We start from the raw sequence: 23,446 nt of genomic DNA, 5'->3' as shown, positions 1-23,446 counted from the left end.
GCTGCCCTTTTTGGTCTTGGCACGTGTTGTGGTCGTGCCGGGGCCTTTGTTTTTATTGTCGAGGTGGGCCTTTTGATGTGGCTTTTGTGCTCTCTCGGTGCCTTCTTTGTAATTAATAATTACCTAAGTGTAGTTACAGGATGAGAGCTACGCTCGTGGTGTCCCGTCTTCCCAGCACTAACAAACACTAACAAACACAGACAGCACTTGTCTGGCTGATGCGGTGCTCTCTGCTCGCCGGTCAGTTGCTTCTCTTTTCCTTTTCTTTCATTATTTTTATTTTAATTTATACATGTATACAGTGGTACCTCAGATTACGAGCATCCCTGTTTACGAGTTTTTCAGATTATGAGCAGGATTTGCTTGGAAAATTTACATCGGAACACGAGTGTTGCCTCGGAATACGAGGGTGTTGATGTGCGTACAGGCCGACCTAGCGCGTGGTGGCACGGCGATCGCCCCTCAGTTTACCAGTGCCTCGCGCCCAGTGACTATCCCATCTGAATTCTTCACCAGGATTTACAGTGTTTTGTTGGATTTTTGGCCATTTGACCATAAAAGTTATTGTTATATATCTCACCCATGGGTCCCAAGAAAGCCAGTGGTAAGGATCAAGGCAAGAAATCTCATGTGAGGATGACAATAGAGGAAAAACAAGAGATTATTCGGAAGCATGAAAATGGTGCATGTGTTGTTGAACTTTGTAGACAGTACAACAAATCCATGTCAACGATATGCACTATACTTTCCAAGAAAAAGGACATTATGAGTGCTAAAGAGGCAAAAGGCGTAAGAACAATCACGAAACAAAGACCACAGATACTTGAGGATGTGGAAAAGTTATTAATTTGGATACACAACAAGGAGTTAAAGGATGATAGTGTTTCAGAGGCCATGATTTGTGAGAAAGCCAGGGTATTGCACGAAGACCTTGTAAAGAAAACCCCTGGAAAGAGTGCAGATATGATAGACTTTAAGGCAAGCAGGGGATGGTTTGAAAAATTTAGAAAAAGAAGTGGTATTCATAGTGTTGTGAGGCATGGGGATGCAGCCAGCTCAGACAAACCAGCGGCTGACAGATTTATTGAAAAATTTAAAGTTTGTAGAGGCTGAGGGATACCTACCGCAACAAATGTTTGTGACGAGACAGGACGGTTCTGGAAAAGATTGCCTAAGAGGACATACATTACCAAGGAGGAAAAAGCATTGCCCAGACACAAGCCTATGAAAGATAGGTTTACGCTTGTGCTGTGTTCAAATGCGAGTGGCGATTTGAAAATTAAACCCTTGCTTGTGTATCATTCTGAAAATCCAAGAGTTTTCAAACAGTATAAAGTGCAGAAAAACCAAATGTGTGTGATGTAGAGGGCTAATAATAAGGCATGGGTGACTAGGATTTTTTTTTTGGAGTGGGTGAATGAAGTGGTGTGCCCTGCCATAGAAAAATATCTCAGGAGAAACATTTGCCACTCAAGGCCCTGCTTCTCCTCGACAAAGCTCCTGCTCATACTCCAGGTTTGGAAGATGATTTTTTGCATAGATATAGTAAATTTCTCACAGTAAAGTTCCTTCCTCCTAACACCACTCCTCTAATTCACCCTATGGACCAGAAAATCATAGCGAATTTTAAGAAATTTTATGAAAGGGCACTTTTCCGGAAGTGTTTTGAAGTGACTGAAGCCATAAAACTCACCCTCAAAGAGTTCTGGAAACACAATTTTAACATGTGTAGTGCTTTAAAACTCATTGACAAAGCCTGGCAAGAAGTGACTCAAAGAACCCTGATCTCTGACTAGAGAAAATTGTGACCTGAATGTGACAGAACTAGACTTTGAGGGGTTTGAGCCTGTAAATGGTGTGCCTATTGTTGAGGAAATTGTTACTCTGGGTCGGCAAATGGGCTTGGAATTGGATGGTGATGATGTGGAGGAGTTGGTGGAAGAACACAACAAAGAACTGACCACCGAAGAACTCCAAGCCCTTCAAAAGAAACAGCAAGAAGACACAGCTGAGGATGTTTCTCCAGTGGAGGAGGATGAGGCAGCAGCGAATATCCTCCACATCTGACACAAAGTGGTGTCAGATGTGGGAAGAAATGCAAACTTTTATTTAAACGACTCACACAAAGAAAGCTGTAGTAGGGCATTGCATTAATCTTTTCAATGACATTGTGATGCCTCACTACAGAAACATCTTGTAAAACCAAAACACCTGTTTTGGTTTTACAGACCCGGACTTGGGGGCGTTTGGTCACTTCGACCTTGGTTCAGTTCGAGCTCGTAAGTCCTGTCCCTGTTGGTGTGGTTCGCCCTGCTCTACCCCCCACCCCCCTTCCTCAACCCTGCTGCCTGCTCTGAAACGTCTGAGGGTTTTGGAATTGGGGTGGGGTTTAGTTGGGGATGAGACTCGGGTGGCTCCCGCATGCTGGGAGCATACTGCGGTATTACAGGTTTACCTGGGGGAGGGGGGCTTTTGAGCACCTCAGTGCATGCCTTTACACCCCTATGCTTCCTCGTGAGATTGGCTTGCTTCAGTTGCACGCCCAAGTTCCTTTCCTTTCTGCTGCCTTGGTGGCTCAGTCTTTGGGCTTGGTCCTGCGCTTCTTTTCCCTCCTTGAGCTGTCCTCAGACTGGCTTGTGAAGGATGTGAAGGCACTGAGTGCAGGGCCAACGTCTGGGCCATTGGCTTTGGCTGCTAGGGTGGCATTGCTGAAACTGTATGCGCCTATCCAGTAGGTGGGGTGTCTGTTTTTCTGCTTCTTGACTTGTGTGTCGGCAGGCTGTCCTCACTCTCTATTGATTCGGCTTGGGCCCTGGCTCTTAAGTTTTCTTCTCTTCTCTGTACGTTATTACTGTATTGGCAGACTTGGTTGTTTCTCAGTTTTTGCAGGCGACTTCTACTAGTTACAATCCTCTTTCTGATTTGGTGGTGATCCGGGGTAGGCATTCTCGTGCTTGCCAGAAAGATCGTGCCAGGGTTCAGGTCTCTGCAGGTCGAGGTGGGTCCTTGGTGCTAGCTTCTGTGCCGAAGCCTCATCTGGAGCTGTCTTTGTCTAGTCTGTGTGGTGCTCGCCCTGCTTGTAAGTCGGCTTCTTGGAAGGGGCGCCGACCCCTTCGCAGGTTGCCCCATTGACAGGGTGATGGGGGAGGGGGGGGCTGGCTCTGTTTGCCCATGCTTGGTCTCACGATTCGTGGGCATTTCAGGTCATGTCTTCCAGCATGTGGTGGCATAGGGAGGCTCCTCCTCTCGGAGGATTGGGGCAGGTTTCTTCCCCCTTGCTCCATCAGGTCATCCTGGAGTGGGTGCGATTGGACGTGTTCGAGACGATTTCATCCCTCAAGTGGGTTTCTCGCTTGTTTCCAGTGCCGTAACGGGACTATGCGAATCTTCGATTCATTCTGGAATTGTCCTGTCTGAACCGCTGGATTCCTTGCTCCTCCTTTTGGATGACCACTCTGTCCTAGGTCCGGCTTCTTTTGGAACCGGGGTCGTGGTTGGTGTGTGTGGATTTCCGGGACGCTTATTGGCACATTTCCATTCATCCGGGGTTCAGGGACTGGTCAGGTATTGTGGTAGGGTGGCAGGCTTACCACTTTCATTGCCTTCCCCTTGGGCTGAATCTGGCACCTCGCATTTTCACACATCTTACCCGGGTCATGGTGGCTCATCTTTGTCTGCTAGGTGTTAGGGTTTTGGCCTACCTCGATGACTGGTTGGTGTGGGCTCCCAGCCAGTCCGCTTGTCTGTTCACCAGGAGTTTGGGTCTTTCCTGGCTCGCTGAGTTTGGGTTCCTGGTGAACTGGAGGAAGTCCCATTTAGTTCTGTCTCAGGGTCGGACTTGGCTCCGTCTTGCCTGTGAATCCCGGACAGCATCCCAGCATTCTTTTCTCTCCCTCCTGCGTCATTGTTTGCCCATGCAATCCCGCCTTCGGCTGTTCCTGAGGAGGTCCTGGGTCACTCGGTGGTTGCTCAAGCAGCTGTGCGGGAGTTTGAACTTCACCGTGCTGGTTTACTCGCTGGGTCGGGTTTGCCTTTGGCATCTGTTCTGGTTCCTTCAAGGCCGTCCCTTCCGCTACTCATGCGATTGCTGGGTTCGTCCACCAGGTGCCTTGGTTGTTGCAACCAGCCAACTTCCTCTTCAGGTTTTTCTATACCTTTTCTTCAGGTATAGAGCTAATAGTCCAGGGCGTGAGGATGGTATAGAGCTAATTGTCCAGGGCGTGAGGATGGTATAGAGCTAATTGTCCAGGGCGTGAGGATGGTATAGAGCTAATTGTCCAGGGCGTGAGGATGGTATAGAGCTAATTGTCCAGGGCGTGAGGATGGTATAGAGCTAATTGTCCAGGGTGTGAGGATGGTATAGAGCTAATTGTCCAGGGTGTGAGGATGGTATAGAGCTAATTGTCCAGGGTGTGAGGATGGTATAGAGCTAATTGTCCAGGGCGTGAGGATGGTATAGAGCTAATAGTCCAGGGCGTGAGGATGGTATAGAGCTAATTGTCCAGGGCGTGAGGATGGTATAGAGCTAATTGTCCAGGGCGTGAGGATGGTATAGAGCTAATTGTCCAGGGTGTGAGGATGGTATAGAGCTAATTGTCCAGGGTGTGAGGATGGTATAGAGCTAATAGTCCAGGGTGTGAGGATGGTATAGAGCTAATTGTCCAGGGTGTGAGGATGGTATAGAGCTAATTGTCCAGGGTGTGAGGATGGTATAGAGCTAATTGTCCAGGGTGTGAGGATGGTATAGAGCTAATAGTCCAGGGTGTGAGGATGGTATAGAGCTAATTGTCCAGGGTGTGAGGATGGTATAGAGCTAATAGTCCAGGGCGTGAGGATGGTATAGAGCTAATAGTCCAGGGCGTGAGGATGGTATAGAGCTAATAGTCCAGGGTGTGAGGATGGTATAGAGCTAATTGTCCAGGGTGTGAGGATGGTATAGAGCTAATAGTCCAGGGTGTGAGGATGGTATAGAGCTAATTGTCCAGGGTGTGAGGATGGTATAGAGCTAATAGTCCAGGGTGTGAGGATGGTATAGAGCTAATAGTCCAGGGCGTGAGGATGGTATAGAGCTAATAGTCCAGGGCGTGAGGATGGTATAGAGCTAATAGTCCAGGGCGTGAGGATGGTATAGAGCTAATAGTCCAGGGTGTGAGGATGGTATAGAGCTAATTGTCCAGGGTGTGAGGATGGTATAGAGCTAATTGTCCAGGGTGTGAGGATGGTATAGAGCTAATAGTCCAGGGCGTGAGGATGGTATAGAGCTAATTGTCCAGGGTGTGAGGATGGTATAGAGCTAATAGTCCAGGGCGTGAGGATGGTATAGAACTAATTGTCCAGGGTGTGAGGATGGTATAGAGCTAATAGTCCAGGGCGTGAGGATGGTATAGAACTAATTGTCCAGGGTGTGAGGATGGTATAGAGCTAATAGTCCAGGGCGTGAGGATGGTATAGAGCTAATTGTCCAGGGTGTGAGGATGGTATAGAGCTAATAGTCCAGGGCGTGAGGATGGTATAGAACTAATTGTCCAGGGTGTGAGGATGGTATAGAGCTAATAGTCCAGGGCGTGAGGATGGTATAGAACTAATTGTCCAGGGTGTGAGGATGGTATAGAGCTAATAGTCCAGGGCGTGAGGATGGTATAGAGCTAATTGTCCAGGGTGTGAGGATGGTATAGAGCTAATAGTCCAGGGCGTGAGGATGGTATAGAACTAATTGTCCAGGGTGTGAGGATGGTATAGAGCTAATAGTCCAGGGCGTGAGGATGGTATAGAACTAATTGTCCAGGGTGTGAGGATGGTATAGAGCTAATAGTCCAGGGCGTGAGGATGGTATAGAGCTAATTGTCCAGGGTGTGAGGATGGTATAGAGCTAATAGTCCAGGGCGTGAGGATGGTATAGAGCTAATTGTCCAGGGTGTGAGGATGGTATAGAGCTAATAGTCCAGGGTGTGAGGATGGTATAGAGCTAATAGTCCAGGGCGTGAGGATGGTATAGAGATAATTGTCCAGGGTGTGAGGATGGTATAGAGCTAATAGTCCAGGGCGTGAGGATGGTATAGAGATAATTGTCCAGGGCGTGAGGATGGTATAGAACTTGACGGCTGGTTTGCCTTTAATTACAATACTTGTACAGTTCCATTATAATTGCCTCAGGGTTCCTCAGTGCTGAGGATGCTGGAGAATTTCATGGGAGAGCCGGCCTTCCAAAAAGGTATTAACTCGTTCCTCAAGAAATATTGTTATGGGAATGCAGTAACACAAGATCTGTGGAAGGAGCTCACTTGTGCCTGGACGGGTTGTGTTCCTCATAACTGCAAGGTTTGACCTTTTTACTATTGCCATTTTTGTCAGCTTTGTCAAGTGTTCTATTAAAATCACAATCTGTTAAATGAACACTACTCTATTTTTTATACTTGTCTTGAAACTGTTTTCAAAGGGTTAATGTTTTTTAAACAATATTATGTACAATATATATACATGAACTATATATTATTTGCATTTCATATCTAATGGATATTATTTCCAGAAAACAAGTGTAAATTTTTTTTTTTAATTATTTTCGCCTGTAGAATGACGTAGGAGAAATAATGGACACGTGGACGCGGCAGATGGGATACCCTGTAGTGAATGTGGTCCGCACATCATGTGAAGAGGTCACCCTCACACAGAAAAGATTCCTCCAAGACCCTGCAGCACAATATGAGTAAGGCGATGTTCAAGAAATTCAATAGGCATTCCAGTAGAGAAATGTGTTTGGTGGTTTGATATATATTGGTCGTTTTTGTACAGTTCTTTCTGAACTGCTCACTTTGATCCCCGAGTGCTTCCCTTACCTGTTTGAGAAGGCCAGATATTGGTCCAGGCTCTCAGAGTGTGTAGTCTCAGAGGCCGATATTTGGGGGACAGCTCTCTTGTATGAGTGCCATAAACTCCATCCGGTGTATTAACCGGATGCCATAAACGTGGGAGCCGGTCGGCTGAGCGGACAGCACACTGGACATGTGATCCTGTGGTCCCGGGTTCGATCCCGGGTGCCGGCGAGAAATAATGGGCAGAGTTTCTTTCACCCTATGCCCCTGTTACCTAGCAGTAAAATAGGTACCTGGGAGTTAGTCAGCTGTCACGGGCTGCTTCCTGGGGGTGGAGGCCTGGTCGAGGACCGGGCCGCAGGGACACTAAAGCCCCGAAATCATCTGAAGATAACCTCAAGAAATCCTTGCTACTACTGAGGTGCCATTGAGAAATTTGTGTTTTATTACACTGCACAATGTATCATATCTTTAGAATACAACACCCTTGTTATTTAGGTTAATTTATGCTTGTTGTATGTTAGTGTTGATAAGGTCAATGTATCATATCTTTAGAATACAACATCCTTGTTATTTAGGTTAATTTATGCTTGTTGTATGTTAGTGTTGATAAGGTCAATGTATCATATCTTTAGAATACAACACCCTTGTTATTTAGGTTAATTTATGCTTGTTGTATGTTAGTGTTGATAAGGTCAATGTATCATATCTTTAGAATACAACATCCTTGTTATTTAGGTTAATTTATGCTTGTTGTATGTTAGTGTTGATAAGGTCAATGTATCATATCTTTAGAATACAACACCCTTGTTATTTAGGTTAATTTATGCTTGTTGTATGTTAGTGTTGATAAGGTCAATGTATCATATCTTTAGAATACAACACCCTTGTTATTTAGGTTAATTTATGCTTGTTGTATGTTAGTGTTGATAAGGTCAATGTATCATATCTTTAGAATACAACACCCTTGTTATTTAGGTTAATTTATGCTTGTTGTATGTTAGTGTTGATAAGGTCAATGTATCATATCTTTAGAATACAACACCCTTGTTATTTAGGTTAATTTATGCTTGTTGTATGTTAGTGTTGATAAGGTCAATGTATCATATCTTTAGAATACAACACCCTTGTTATTTAGGTTAGTTTATGCTTGTTGTATGTTAGTGTTGATAAGGTCAATGTATCATATCTTTAGAATACAACACCCTTGTTATTTAGGTTAATTTATGCTTGTTGTATGTTAGTGTTGATAAGGTCAATGTATCATATCTTTAGAATACAACATCCTTGTTATTTAGGTTAGTTTATGCTTGTTGTATGTTAGTGTTGATAAGGTCAATGTATCATATCTTTAGAATACAACACCCTTGTTATTTAGGTTAGTTTATGCTTGTTGTATGTTAGTGTTGATAAGGTCAATGTATCATATCTTTAGAATACAACACCCTTGTTATTTAGGTTAATTTATGCTTGTTGTATGTTAGTGTTGATAAGGTCAATGTATCATATCTTTAGAATACAACATCCTTGTTATTTAGGTTAGTTTATGCTTGTTGTATGTTAGTGTTGATAAGGTCAATGTATCATATCTTTAGAATACAACACCCTTGTTATTTAGGTTAGTTTATGCTTGTTGTATGTTAGTGTTGATAAGGTCAATGTATCATATCTTTAGAATACAACATCCTTGTTATTTAGGTTAGTTTATGCTTGTTGTATGTTAGTGTTGATAAGGTCAATGTATCATATCTTTAGAATACAACACCCTTGTTATTTAGGTTAATTTATGCTTGTTGTATGTTAGTGTTGATAAGGTCAATGTATCATATCTTTAGAATACAACACCCTTGTTATTTAGGTTAATTTATGCTTGTTGTATGTTAGTGTTGATAAGGTCAATGTATCATATCTTTAGAATACAACACCATTGTTATTTAGGTTAATTTATGCTTGTTGTATGTTAGTGTTGATAAGGTGGGTTTCTTACCTTGAGGTTACCTTCAGGTAGTTTTGAGGATTAATGTTCTTGAGACCCAGTCTCTGACCAGGCCTCCGTGTTAGTGGTCTGGTCAACCAGGCTGTCAGATGCTGCTGCTTGCAGCCTACTGTATGAATCATTGCCTGGTTGATCGGGTATCATTCAGAGGTGTTTATGATGTTTCCCAGAAATAATTATTTGCATATGGTCATGAAAGCCAATTTCTTATAAAAACAAATCGCCATTAAATGTAATAATATGCCTCTTACTGGATGGGCCTCAGGGGTTCTCTGTAGCTAGCGGCACTGAGATAGCTCCACACTATAAGCCACATCAGCCCTAAGAGCCCTTAATTGCCTTAATTGGACCACACGCCAAACACACAGCGAAACTACGACGTTGGTACAACATTCGAACAAGTTTTAACACCTCCTAACCAGTTATAACAACCAATATAGCAAGTTGTAACAATGTTCTAATACGTCATAAACACGTTAAGCCAAAATGTAACAACTTTATTACAAGTTGTAACAAGCGGAAAATAGAGACAGTTTCAGTTTGTGTTTCCAGGGCAGAGACCAAAACCTGGCCCCCCCCCCTTCTCTCACAGAGGTGTAGGGAACAAGAGCTATTGATGATGACCTTCATTGAAGAAACACTGAAAGGAAGCATAGAAATATAGACAACTGCAAGGTACACATAGAAAAAGAACCAAAGCAGCAAAAAGACTCCACAAATGATCAATTAGGTTCAACCCAATCACAGTTACAGCTGGATCCTGCCAGGCGACGTCACCACCGGGAGCTGCCGGCTCCCCATATCAACAATCCTCAGTCCTTCGCCTGATGTACAGTACAACTGTTAGGACTGCTCCTTGAGTTACCAGTCTTTTGGCTTCCAACTATTTACTAAATAAATGTTGGCCATCTTTGAAGTCTTTCCTGTGGGGGGCCCATTTGTTTGTGTATCATTTCAATATTTTAGTGTTGGCTTCACATGCATGTGTTTCCAAGCTTCACTTGTTGTGTGGACTTTGGTAACTGTTCTCCTCAAGCTGCATGTACCCACGACAGCCCCTTACTTAGGTACTAATTCAGTGTTTCCCCTTCCCTGGTGAGTTCCAGAGTTTGTCCCATAGTGGCTGGCCTATTGTGTAGGTGCCTCACCCAGAGTAGTGTGACGGTCATTGACTCCTCTGCGAGGCTCTGAGGTTGGGGGCATTTGGGGGTTTATTAATGAAGGATGCATTAAAGTTCACATGTTTGTTTAAATAACGCACGACTTAAGTCCTTTATGGTTGAGTTTATCCTCACGGCTGTGTTCAGTGTCAGTTGTTCCTTCGAGCGTGCCTAGTGCCTGGGTGTCTTGCTTGGTCCTTACCTTCAGGCCTTGGCAAGCCCCACTAGTCTTTGGTGTGGCTCATCATGGATTGACCCACTGAGCCTGCCCACACTGCTTCTGAGTTTGAGGGATGTCCATCAGTTTTGCTAAAAGTGATGGTCATTTGTACTACTGTATCTCCAACTGCCACCAGTTAGCTGGGTATTATCATCTACCCTGAGGCTTGTAACATCTGGATTCCTTTAGGTTTCTATTTTTAGCTAAATCCTCCATCTTTTGGTTTTGTATATTTAATTTTTGTTATGATATGGCTCCACAAGTAGCAATCACTTTAGGTTCATTTGCTCATTTTTTTATTTTGTGGCTCGGTGTTCATGTGGTTGCCCCAGAATGAGCCCTTCTAGGCTTAATATGATGTAATGTAATGTTAATTAGATTTAAAATTGGAGCAGATGGTGTTTCTACTGATGCTTTGTTTGATGCTTCTTCTCCTTCCCCTGTTCATCTCACATGGCTCATCGGACTCTGTGTACCCCCTCCCCTTGCTCTGGGCTCTGGCACGTCAGGGGATTTTGGAGTCCAGGCTACAATTAGCTGTGAATGTAGCTTGGCCGTCTCCAGAGATTCTCCCTTTCATATTGATGCTGGAGACAGTTGAGTCATTACTTCCCACCAGAGATACACAGCTGTGTCTTTTTCTGATGGTGGTACAGTATTTGACTTCGATTGTTTTAAGAGTTTGGGGATGTCTTCCTATCTGTTGACCAAACCACACATTAGAAAGCGAAGGGTCGACGACGTTTCAGTCCGTCCAGGACTATTTTCAAGTCGATTGGACCATTCTCAAGTCGATTCTTCCTATCTGTTCAGGTGCCAGACATAGAACTGGGCTCTGTCTTAGGGTCTTCATTTTTGGCTTCCAGGGATGGGGAGGAGCCCACAGGTTCCCTTCAACCTACACTGATATCGGGGTTCCCTCTGAGAGTTTTTAAAGTTCAGGTGGAGATATTCCTTATCCTCTGTCAATGTTTGAGCTTAATTCCTTGGCTGTTCCTCCCAAAGTTTACTTCAGTGTACTATTAGTATCCTTGGATGTGTTATATTTCAGGAGGAGTCTGTAATCCCGCATTGCGCCTCCTTGGCATCGGTTAGTCTTTATTTTTGGTTATTCCTGTGAGTTCAGAATTTCACTTCTCCTCATGGAACCGACCTCTTTTGTGTTCGGGTCAGCTTTGACCATGTTGTTGCATCACAAGATTCCTGTTTCTTCTTGTCTTGCAGACAATCCACTGTTTCTTTGTGGGTTTGGTACAGCTTATACCGTATCTTAGTGGTTGAGTAGCAAGTGAGGAGGTGGGGGGGGGGGGGGCTGTCCTTCAGGTTTACTTGAGTGGTGCCTCTTTGATGCTGCTGAAGTCTTGTTCATTTACTCCAGTCCTACCTTGAGATGTTGGTGTGTGGCTGCACTGCCTGCTGTTGCTGTTACTTTCTGCAGCCCAGGCTGTGGCGATCAGGGAGTCCATGTTCATTTGGCATCTGTTTATCATTACTGGGTTGTTGGTTAGGCTGTTTTCCGGCCACTTCTGGGGTAGCCTGGAGATTTTGGCTATGGTGCTGGATATCACAGCCTTGTTGCCTGCAGTTTCAGCAGCTTTGCCCAAGTTGCTGTCTTTTCTCTTTTGGGAGATGATGGCCGTCTCTTCCTCACTTGTCTTGCATTTTGGCATGTTATGTTTACCCAAGCTTTCAGTTTGGTTTGATCTCTTACCCTTCAGTCCACATTTCTTCTAACTACCAACCTAACTACTGGGTTGATCATTTGCAGTCTTTTGCCTGGTTCATTTCTTTTTCTCTGAACCTTGCATTTGTCCATTTTGATTCGCTTTGCTGCCTTTCTGTGTGTTTCTTGAGAGAAGGTGATTGTAAGTATTCCCTGCTCCCTGCATCACTGTGAAAAGGGGGGGGCTAGGTTTTTGCTCCTGGTAGTAAACTCAAGATTCTTAGGGGGTGATGTGACTCATGTGTGGAGCCATCTCGGTGTGGCTAGGTGCAAGAAGGCCCCATTTGGCCCCTACAACAACATATATTTATATATATATATGAATGTATGTTATTTACATGTCTTAACAGCCCATCAGAGTCCGAGTTTGGTTACAAGTGGGACATCCCAATCAGTTACATCACATCCTTAGACGTCAGGGCACAGCAGGCGTGGCTCTACCGAGAAGCTGATAACTGTAAGTTAAAATCGTACTCCACTGAAGTGCAATTTTTTTTTCAACTAAAACTAGGGTTCATTAGGGCTATCAGTAGAAGTACCTAGTGAAACTACAAGCAAGAGCTGTAATCCTACCTCAGTTCAGTTGAAACCTGCTCCTAGAGACCCATATATTTCATGAGTTATTATATTCATCATTAGAAATAAACTTTATTAAATTCTAAGTAACAATCATATAAGGAACAGGATGAGCCTATAGCCAACTGTATGCCAGACTCTTAATGTGATCAGTTGACCTGATCTCCCGTGTATCAACCTGTTGAGTGAACAAGTTCCAGATGCGAGTCAGCCTAGGAGTGAATCCACCATCGGTAGAACGGTGTTGAAGGCTCTGGTATTCAGACCATTTCCACCAGACTTGGTCAAGACTAGAGATGAGCCTTTTTGCACGACTCATCACTTTGTTCAAATGTCTGATTAATGATGGAGGGCAGGCAATCCAGTAGAGGGGTGCACACTATAGATGGGAGCAATGCACTTCTTGGTGTCGCATAGTTACTCTTTATACCATATACTGTATAGTGTTTGTATAGACTTTTGTGTGGGGAAGCCCCTTCGACTCCATGGAGCTATCGGGCTAATGTGTGATATATTAGACTGGGGCATTAGTCTATGGAGTTCGACCTACCGGGGACCACGAGCCAGAACTTGGCCCCCTCAGAGAGGTGCAGGGAGCAATAATCCTGGAAAACCCTCCTGTGGTTGGGGTTTTCCTTATCTGCCATCGACTGGGGATAGGCACCCAGAAAGGTAGGCATAACAAAACAAACCCCCCACATGGTAAGAAAATTACAACTAAAACCAAAAAGAAAGGCAGAACTCCGTCCAATCCTAAGGAAACAAGCAAACATCACATTCCACTGCCATGCCACTTGTCTGCACAGTCCTCCCCTCCCTGGGAGGGTGAAGCCCCCAGACCTCCCTGTGTCAGCTACCCAGCACTCCTGTTCGTTCCCTAATGTGGTACAGGGCGGACGTCTTCTCTGGTCTCGATTTCCAAGGCGGTGTTTTTCCTTCGTGACAACCTCTGTAGTGTTCTTGTGTGTGGTGGCCAAGTGTTCCTCATTAGTGCCAGGGCTGCATGCACTTAGGGGCTTCCTTCCCTAGGCACTATGAGTACTGCCCTTGCGTGTTAGGATTCCCTTTCCTGGTGCATTCGGGAAACCATTTCCGTATGGGTTTTGATGCTCAGCATTTGCCCCCGCACTTAGGGCCAGCTGGGGTTTCGTGGCCCTTGTTTGGTCTTGGGTAGGGAGTGGTATCATGCTGGTTGGGGCATCAAGATGTTGTGCAGCCTGCCTATCTACGCGGCGGCTGGTTCCTGTTTCCTCTGGGGACGTTATACTATTGTGGGGGTTTTCTTTTGTTTATGTTTTCGTGCCTGGTAGGGGTCTGCCTGGTGTAGCTATCGTTCCACTTATAATAATTTGGTGGCCCTCTGCTAGGCCCCCGTGATTGTACATGTCGCAAGGGTTTCAGTGTTTTGATCTACTCCTTGTTAGCTTTGGGTCTTAAACTGGTGAGCAACACCTTGCCCCGGCTTCCCGTAGCAGTCAGCCTATGGGCCTTGGAAAACCCTGTCAAGGCTTGGTGGACTTATGGATGCGTCTTCAAAGTTAGAGCCTGCCTCATGTGGGTTCGAAAGTAGCTGTGTGCCTTTGTCTCGACTTTGCGTTGGGGAGTGTTTGGTGGCCGCCTTTTGAGTAAGTCCCTCTTTTCCCTTCTCTTTGGTTATGTAGCTCCATGGAGCTAAAAAGGCTCCCCACAGAAAACATTGAATGTAATGAAACGCCATTTTTTGGGTGAGCCCCGGAGGCTCCCTAGCAACCCTCCCTCCCTCCGGTCGCCATTTTTTTGCGAAGTTGATGCTTAGCTTCTGAACTGGAGTGCTGGGTAGCCGGCACGGGAAGGAAAAGGCTACACAGACAAGCAGTGCGGCAGTGGAGTGGAGAAACAAGCAAACGTTTGCTCGTTTCTTTGGGATTGGAGGGAGTTCTGCCTCTCTTTTCAGTTTTTAGTTGTAATTTTCTTACCATGTGGGGTTTTGTTATGTCTGCCTTTCTTGGTGCCTAACCCTGATTGATGGCAGATAAGGAAAACCACCAACCACAAGGGTTTTTTTCATGGCCATTGCTCCCTACAACCTCTCTGAGGAGGCCAGGTTCTGGCTCGTGGTCCCCGGTAGGTCGAACTCCATAGACTAATGATCTGGTCTAATATAGGGAGACCAGGTCATTAGTCATTAATATAGCTCCAGGGAGCCTCCGCGGGTCACCTATAAAAATGGCGTTTCATTACATTCAATGCTGGGTTTTTTCCCTACAATTTTTCCCCCTCCCTCTCCTTTCAGGTTCAGGTTTCACTCTTCCTCTTCCCCATCCGTCATTCTCAGCCATCCCCATGTGTCCAACGTATTGTCTTAAAAGCCTTTTATTTTTCGTGTGTACAGTTTTATGTTATTTAAGGAAGAGAAGAGCACAGCTGTATGACCAGATTATTAAAAGCTATTTTAAATTTCAGTGAAGTTGAAAATAGATCCAGAAGTACTTTGGGTGAAGGTAAATACGCAGCAGAAGGGTTACTACCGTGTTAACTATGAAACTCACATGTGGAATGAGCTGGCAAAGCTTTGTCTTGATAAGGTGAGTACAAAAGAAATATTGTTGCTTTCCAGAACAACAACATTACAAGCTTTATATAAGGACTTCACATATCAGATTATAAATTGGATAAGTTTAGATATATACAATAGTTGTTACACTCTTGTAAAGCCACTAGTACGCATAGCGTTTCTGGCAGGTTCTTAATCTTAATTTTCCCCGGAATACGACCCACCAAATCGTTTAGCAACCAGGTACCCATTCACTGCTAGGTGAACAGAGGCTACAGTTAAGGATTGGTGCCCAGTCAATCCTCCAAGACCAGGATACGAACCCAGGTCAAATCGTTTGCAAAGTGCCAGGCGAGTGTTTTACCACTGTGCCACGAGGACTGCACTCTGGTTTGGAGTGTTGTTAGATTCAATAAAGACAAGAGTAAATTCTGGTTTGGAAACAAATTACTGAGTGACATGGATTGCTGGGTTATTTCAGGCATTGAATACAGTGTGTGTGTATGTATGTATGTATGTATATATGTGTGTGTGTGTGTATATATATATAATTTTTTTATATATATAAAAAGTGATTTTGTCCAGGTATAAATAAGAAATAAGAGCTGTCACGAATGGGTCAGTAAGTGTTCTTCCCTTATCTACTGGCCATGATGAGGACATGAAGCTTGGCATTTTGTCAAAGGTTCTGTCACCTTTTCCTGATAATTTTGATCAACTGTATTTTGAATTACAGTAACAAATTGCTATTTATGGCTCCTGAAGGTTGGTGGTTCCATGGGTTAATAACCCTGTGGGTGAAACAGCATCTCCTGTTTTCTGTCCTACATTGTGGCTTGTTGACCTTGACACTGTAGCTCCTTGTTTGTGTTGCATCTGACCTTTTAAAGAAGTTGTCCAGAATAATATCCTCCAATTTGTTCAGTATTATAAAGGTTTGTATGAGATCTGTCTAGTGATGTCTGGTTTGGAGTGTTGTTAGTCCTGTGAAAGATCATCAAAGCAAATGGGGGGACCTTCGATAAGCCGCGGGCTTCCTGTCCTCGTCGAGACCATTAGGGTTAGTGGCCCTTAGGTAAACAAGGTAAAAATTAGCAGCAGGGTTGGAAAGAAAAAACACAAGATGTTGGATAAAAGAGCAAGTACAGGGGCAGCACCGGGGAGCATTCAGGAAAGTATCCCTGAATGCTTGCAGCTCCTGGCACGAAACTAGCCAAGTTCACATAAGCTACAGTAGTAAACAAAAATGCTTGTGAAGAAAATACCAAAATAGGAACAATAAGCAAGCAAATGACTCCACAGGACAAATTCCAAGGATCACCGATACTTGGCTTGGAAGCAGTGGACCTGCATGACCTAGTTGGTGACCCAGGAACACTACAGTGGACAACTGGAGGTGACCACATTGGTGACAGTACTGACTTGGTAGTGCTGGGGCTCTGACCCCCCCCCTCCCCACCTACCAGTTGTGGTGGTTTGGTATTAAAAAGTTCAAGCTAGTTTTGAGACATTTATTCATTTGTTTACATTAAGGGTTCATTTCCCAAATTTCAGTTCGTTTAAGGCCAACAGTATAATTAACCAGAGCTGGTGTGAACACACTGCTGGACCTGGCCAAGATCTTGTACCTGTATGTTGACTACATTTCAAGTATTTCCCCAAAACTGTGTTCTAACTCTTGGCTGTCTACATGTGTTATTATTTTAAAGGTTTTAGGTATTCTAGAATTATTTAAAATTGTCTACTTTTGCTTTATATTGATAGATACCATACCATATTTGCCAGCAGATATGAAGCATGATTTGGACCACCTTCAACCAAATATAGATTGTATTTACATATAGAAAAATTATGCAGTTTTTCCTGCAGAACCACATGAAAATCAATTTCAATAATTGTATGATAAAAATATGTAAAATAGGAGCATCTTGTACTAGCAAATCCAATAACTAATGTACTTTATAGATTAAGAGGTATTTTGCTAAAGGCTTCTCTTTTCTGCATTTTTACTTTTCAGTACATAAATTCAGATCACTCTATGTATTCCTCACTTTGATGTTAAATATTTACTAAGTGAAAACACATACAGAGCAGTGATTCTCAAACTTTTCTGTGCCCTACTTTCAGAATATAAGTTTGCTCGTGCCACACCAAATTTATTGATAAATACTTTCAGTTACAAAACAAACTCCTTTTAGTGCTTGATTCATAACAAAGATTAAAATTACCTTATAATAGGATAATGGGACATGCAGAAAATATAAAACAAATGCAGCAACATAAAACATGATTCATTCCCAAAATATATTTACCTGTATAGAGAAGCCTCCTACTTGTGTAACCTCAAGTAAGTATACAAACTCGAAGGAGAGGAGTGAGCTTGTTTTTGTTGGGTAATCTCATTTATATTAGGCAAATAAAATAAAATAAAACAAACCCTCGTTTCATCAACACACACAAGCCTTTTTTTTTTTTGGGTCTTCAATATTTGTCAGAGCTGAAAATCGTTGCTCAGAACAGTCTTAAATTGTCCTTGAATCTTCCTGCCACATTTGTCATCCTCTTCCACCACAGTCTTTGGGAACCATTGATATACAGTATTGTTTTGAACCATTATACTCATTTGTTAAAAAAAAAAGTATTTGATATTTATGATACCTAAATATATGTTTGAGTATATCTGCTCTTTGCAGGTTGTGGGCACTGCAGAACGAGCCGGTCTATACAATGACATCTTTGCTCTCGCTGATGCTGCCTTGGTGGATTATTCTGTAGCACTCGACTTCAGTCGAGGTCTTGCGTCAGAGACAGATTATGTACCTTGGGATTCAGTTATTAACCATCTCATTACCATGGAGAGATTACTAGCAGAGACTGATGTCTATCAGCCATTTTGTGTAAAGTATCATTTTTTATTTAGAATTTCTAAGTACAGAAAATGTATAAATTTCTTCCTAATTTCTGTAGTTTTCTGAAGGGCCCAAAACTGCACCTATAGTTCCACACCTTTAAGTCACATGAGCCTTTGTAAGTCCTTAACACTTTAACATTCCGAGTTGTTGGAGCATACATTATCTTAACCCTTAAACTGTGGTTATTGCTATACATTGATTCACAGGCTAATGTGATTATCATCATACATTGATTTAAACTAATATTGTCTGGGTTTTACAATGATAATGCCAATATGGAAATAATAGCTACATGGATGTAGTGGAGTTTACCTTTACACAAACAAATCCTGGTATCATTTCCCGATTACCTTACTATGCAGTTAGCGTCACAAATATCACTACACCAATAAGGTAGTTGTCATTGTTTAAAATTCCATTATAATTACATGACATGTGTAATGATTATGTTAATATGGTTTTCACAGCTTCAGGGAGCCTCCAGGGCTCACCCAGGAATTGGCGTTTTACTACATTCAACGTTGCTTTTTTTTTATTGCACACTGTGGGGATGTCGGTTATAATAGGACAAAGCCCAGGGGTTAATCGGTCTCAATAATTTAGATGTTTTATTGAGTGGATTCTAGTAGTAAAGGATCTCTGCATGCTCTGCAGGTCAGCAATTTTCTCCAGTTTTGAATAAGGTACTTTCTCCACATTCTAGCACCCTTTACATCCCAGGAGACGAGTATAATGTATGCTTAACCCTGTAGTACTAGTGGGCCTTGGTACTTTCACCACACTCTAGCACCCTTTACATCCCCAGGAGACGAGTACTTTTTCAATTGCTTAGTGGAGAGCATTTGTCCAGTCCACTCTGAGGCAAGAACCTCTCAAAGAAATGCTAGGTAGCACAAGACACACACTTATATCTGCATGTCTGTGAAACGTTAGTCAGATAAAGTCAGATATAAGAAAGGCTGTAAAATAATATGGAAGACAGAACAGAAGTATGAGCATAAACCTTGTATCAGTAGAAGTGGCAGGCAAGAGAGCAAAGTGGGCACTTTTACGGGATGAGGAGTGACTCGGTCCTCTGCCTGGTGGTAGTGGGGGTGTTGTCAGTTGGCGAGTTATTTGCTAGTTATCAAGGTGTGCTTGGCAGGTTGACGATCTTGAAAACTTTCTCTGAGGGAAGTTAAATTTTTTGTGATTTGGTCATTTACAGTTGGTTCATCCTGATAGTTGTTTGGTCACTGAGCAACACTCACTCCATGCATATCGATAATGGTCTTGGAGTGCCAGTGCTGTCACCTTAGGTTTAGCATGCAGTTTTGTAAGGATGTCCGTGTGCTAAAAATTCTATGAGACAGATGAAGAGTTGTGTGTCTCGGATAATACATCCGGGTGTTTGATAATTAAGCTGAATGTTAAGCTGAGCCCGTGATTTAACATTTAGATGGCTCTTCTACTTGAAGGTTCTACATCGTATTTGGTGCATGGAAAGATATAGTTAACAATGCTAATTAAACAAAATGCTCTTGGTGTTGGAAATTTCCAACAGTTATTCTCATCCCTAATACAATAGGATGCCTTTCCTGTATTAGGCTTCATAATCATTTAATACTTATTTACTAATCCTTAGTACAATGGGATGTATTTCCTGTACTAAGTGTCATAATTAACTAACACTACTAATCCGTAGTTTAGTATCACAGAATTCATTGCATTAGGATGTGGAACATCATGTAATTTCTCCTAGAATTGTGGCAGTGTTGCATCAGCCACCCATAGAGAATAAAATTTCACATATCTATATCTGTAGATCTAATAGAAGTCCAACCATTTACTTTCCTTTATTAAGGATAATTATTTAGTAATAGGTTTACTTTATTTAGTATACAACAGTTTACTGGAATTCCTTTACCCAGCTCGATAGCTGTTCTAGTAAATAATAATATATTCTAAAATAATTTTCACCTCCAAAAATTTTTATTTTATTTGTGCAGTCTACATTAACTGACTAGCACTACGAGGATCTCTATTATCACATAATGCAAATTTATATGACATAAATGCTGCCCGAACGCTACGCATACTAGTGGCTGTACAAGAATGTAACAACTCTTGTATATATCTAAAAAAAAAAAAAAAAATATTCGTCATAAACACCACCTTCCCTATTTAAAATTTAATGAAAAACATTTAAGCTCGGGGCCCCACTGGGAGCTATTGCACATGCGCGTCCCCCGGGAGGGAAGGAGGACTCTCTCCATATTGGATCTACTGGCAGCACAGTGTTCCGAAGCGGTCCTTACACATCTTACAATCTAGCAAGCATCCGTACATCATCGGCTTCAGATTGAGGACACCGCTTACCAGAATCACGGACACAGTTCGGCAGGCATTTTTACCCTTTTGTATTATTATTTTGAGCTCTAATAATAATATAGGTGCCATGTCGTGACGCTGCAGGCGAAAAAATAAACTCCATGTATGTGCTACTTTTACCCCTCCAATCATTTAGATATTGCATTTATGTGTGTAAATACTAGTTTGGAGTGGAAATTATGGAAGTTAATTATTGCAGCATTTGTGTAACACCACTGAGGAAGCGTGTGACTGTTATATACTCACGTGTTTCCAAGGATCACTAACTCAAGCTGTTTCCAGACTGTTGTAGAGATTGGACTCCACCTATGTCCCTGCTGTGTCACAACTGAGATTTAATCAGTTTTCATTGTAGATAGTACCTTTTAATTATTAGGAGTCAAAGCATTTCTAATCATTGCATATTAATCAGCTCCCTTCACTGGGATCAGTTTGCCTGGTACATACATGGGGTTCAACCGGCTTGGCAGCACCAGTACCTGGGCTTCCCTGCAGGCCCTGGAAACCCCCCTTGTCGGCGCTCAGGTAACCATGGATATGTCTTCTAAGTCCCATCTTGCCTTGTGCGAGTTTGTGGGTTGTTAGCTGCCCTTGTCTCAGGGTGACAATCACCTGCTTTGCCTCCATCATGCTGCTTGTTGGGTCGACGATACCAGCAAGCCGAAGTCGTACGGGTCTTGTTCCCCGCTCGTTCTCCAGATTATCCATTCTTCTTCGGAAGTTTTTAAGGGGTCAAGTGGCTGTCACATTGCATGGTAGGTTTAGGTTATTGCAACGCTCTAGGTTGGTCCCCTGCTTGAATGCCCCGGGACTGCCCCATTTTGGTTTTAGGGTCCCAGACTTGATAGTGTTGGTTGCTTCGGCCTTGGTCAAGTCCGCACCCTCGAGTCCTTCCCCAGTTGGTGTGGTTCGCCCTGCTCCTCTCCCCCCCCTTCCCTGCTGCTGTCGCCCAAACATAAAGTCTGAGGGTTTTGGAGTCGGGGCTGGGTTTAGTTGGGAAGCTCTCCAAATGTACTCACTAGAAAGGAGACGAGAGAGATGCCAAATAATATACACATGGAAAATACTGGTGGGCCAGGGCCAAATCTACACAGTAAAATAACAATGTACTGGAGTGAACAATATGGAAGAAAATGCAAAATAGAATCAGTGAAGAGCAGGGGTGCCATAGGCATAATCAGAGAACACTGTATAAACATCAGAGGTCCACGGTTTGTTCAACGTCCTCCCAGCGAGCATAAGAAATATTGCCAAAACAACCGTGGACATCTTCAAGAGAAACCTAGATTGTTTTCTAAATAAAGTGCCGGACTAACCGGGCTGTGGTGGGTATGTAGGCCTGTGGGCCGCTCCAAGCAACAGCCTGGTGGACCAAGCTCTCACAAGTCAAGCCTGGCCTTGGGCCGGGCATGACTTGTCTTTAAGCTTGGCTTGGACTTTAACGAACCCAGGGCTTCCCCTGGGTTTGTTTCTGGGTGCCCTTGAGTTTTTCAGATTTGTCCTTTGAAGGTTTTCTTCCTCTCGGCTTCTACTCTCATTGGTTGCGATCCTCCGTTCCAGTGTTTTCCTGGCTGGCAGCCTGTCTCGATGGCTGGCTGGTGTCGGCTCCCTGCCAGTCGCCAGCTCTGCTTTGCTGGGTTATGGTTCATTCCCAGCATGCTGGGTTCGGGTTCCTGATAGTTTGGCAGATGTCCCAGTTGATTCTGTCCTGGGTTCAGACTTGGCTGGACCTTAGTTTGGGATTCTTAGATGGTGTCCGTGTCTCTTCCTCCTGCGGCATTCTCTGGCTGCCTTCCCGCTTTGGCTGTTCTTGAGGGAGGTCCCAGGTCACTTGGCAGTTGCTCGAGCAGCTGTGCAGGAGTTTGACCTTCGTCGTGCTGGTTTACCCGCTAGGTCAGGTTTGGCTTCGGCGTTTGTTCTAGTTCATTCGGAGCCGTCCCTTCCACTGCTCTCGCGATTGCTGGGTTCATCCCCCGGGTGCCTTGCATCGGTTGCTGCATTTTCGGCTTCCTCTTCAGTTTTTTTTAAGGTTCAGTGCCTTGGCGCCTTCCAGAACCCTCGCTCGATGTGTTCACGGACGCGTTGTCTCTTGGCTGGCGCTTTGTGACCAGTGCTCACCAAGCCGACCAGTGGCGGTGGGCTCAGTCATTCTGTCGGGCTCACAGCACGGTGCAGGTGTTTGCAGCGTTGTGGCTTTCGCTGTGACAGATTCGGCTAGCTCGAGGCTCTATGATCCGGTTCCATTCAAACTTGCACCCTGGTGGTTCATTGCCTGAACGCGGTGGGTCTCTTTGGTCCTTGGGTCTTTGGGGCTGGTAGCTTCAAGTGGCTCTTCTGCTGAGTTCTTGGGGTTTAGCTCTGTGTGGTTCGCCCTCTCCGTGCGGTTCACGTCGGGAAGTGTCCAAATGTCCTGGCGGACAGCCTGTCTCTGTTCATTCCTCTGTCTACGGAATGGACGGTTGGCGCCGACTCCTTCAGTTGGCTTTGCCAGACGTTCAGGGCCCCGGAGGTGAACCTCTTCTCGTCAGTGTGGTCGCGGCATCTCCCAGTGTATGTGGCACCCTTTCTGACTGCAAAGTGGTCAAGGCCGACGCTATTTGGCCGGACTGGTTGGGGTGGGGGTACCTGTACTTCCTTCCCCTGGTACATCTGGTGCTTTGAGTTCTGGCTTGGCTGCAGTTCTATCAGGGAAGAGTTCTCTTTCTGGCCCCATGGTAGCCAGCCCAGCCTTTGTTTCAGGCGATGCCTGCTCGATGTTTGAACCAGGGTGTTTTCCGCGTCTCCACCTCTTTCCAGCAGATCGGACCTGTATGGTACCTTGCTGGTTTGGTCTACTCTTTCACTCTTTGCATCTGGTATTTTTATGCTTGTGTGTATTATCACTGGTCTAGTCATCAGGTGTCTGCTCTCATGGTGTCCCACATCCAGACTTCTTTGCCAGCAACAGTATGAAGTCTCTTGGCATTCTTTTTGCCATTTCCTTTCTCTTTGTCGGTTGTCTTCTGTTTTTGATTGTGTTATTTTGTTCTTCCTCTCTTGGCTTTTTCAGGACCGGCATCTGATGCCGGATACTGTTGTCTCTTATCGTGCGGTGCTGGCGGAGCAGCTCCAGCTAGCATTGGGGGGTGGGTGTCACTTCTGCTCCAT

General features: G+C 44.0%; 1 protein-coding gene across 1 annotated transcript in view; it reads left to right on the top strand.

Moving 5' to 3' along the window:
• Positions 1-23,446, top strand: part of LOC123770532 (glutamyl aminopeptidase) — a 140,271-nt gene that overhangs the window by 61,399 nt on the left and 55,426 nt on the right. Inside the window, exons 10-14 of the mRNA XM_069324492.1 lie at positions 6,154-6,318; positions 6,570-6,703; positions 12,259-12,365; positions 14,927-15,048; positions 17,711-17,914. Of these exons, the coding sequence (XP_069180593.1) occupies positions 6,154-6,318; positions 6,570-6,703; positions 12,259-12,365; positions 14,927-15,048; positions 17,711-17,914 (732 nt within the window). The remainder of the gene's footprint in view (positions 1-6,153; positions 6,319-6,569; positions 6,704-12,258; positions 12,366-14,926; positions 15,049-17,710; positions 17,915-23,446) is intronic.

Source organism: Procambarus clarkii, chromosome 14 (genome assembly GCF_040958095.1).
Source record: "Procambarus clarkii isolate CNS0578487 chromosome 14, FALCON_Pclarkii_2.0, whole genome shotgun sequence".
NCBI lineage: Eukaryota > Metazoa > Arthropoda > Malacostraca > Decapoda > Cambaridae > Procambarus > Procambarus clarkii.
The sequence above is the reverse complement of the archived record's forward strand: the minus strand, read 5'-3'. Positions and strand labels throughout refer to the sequence as shown.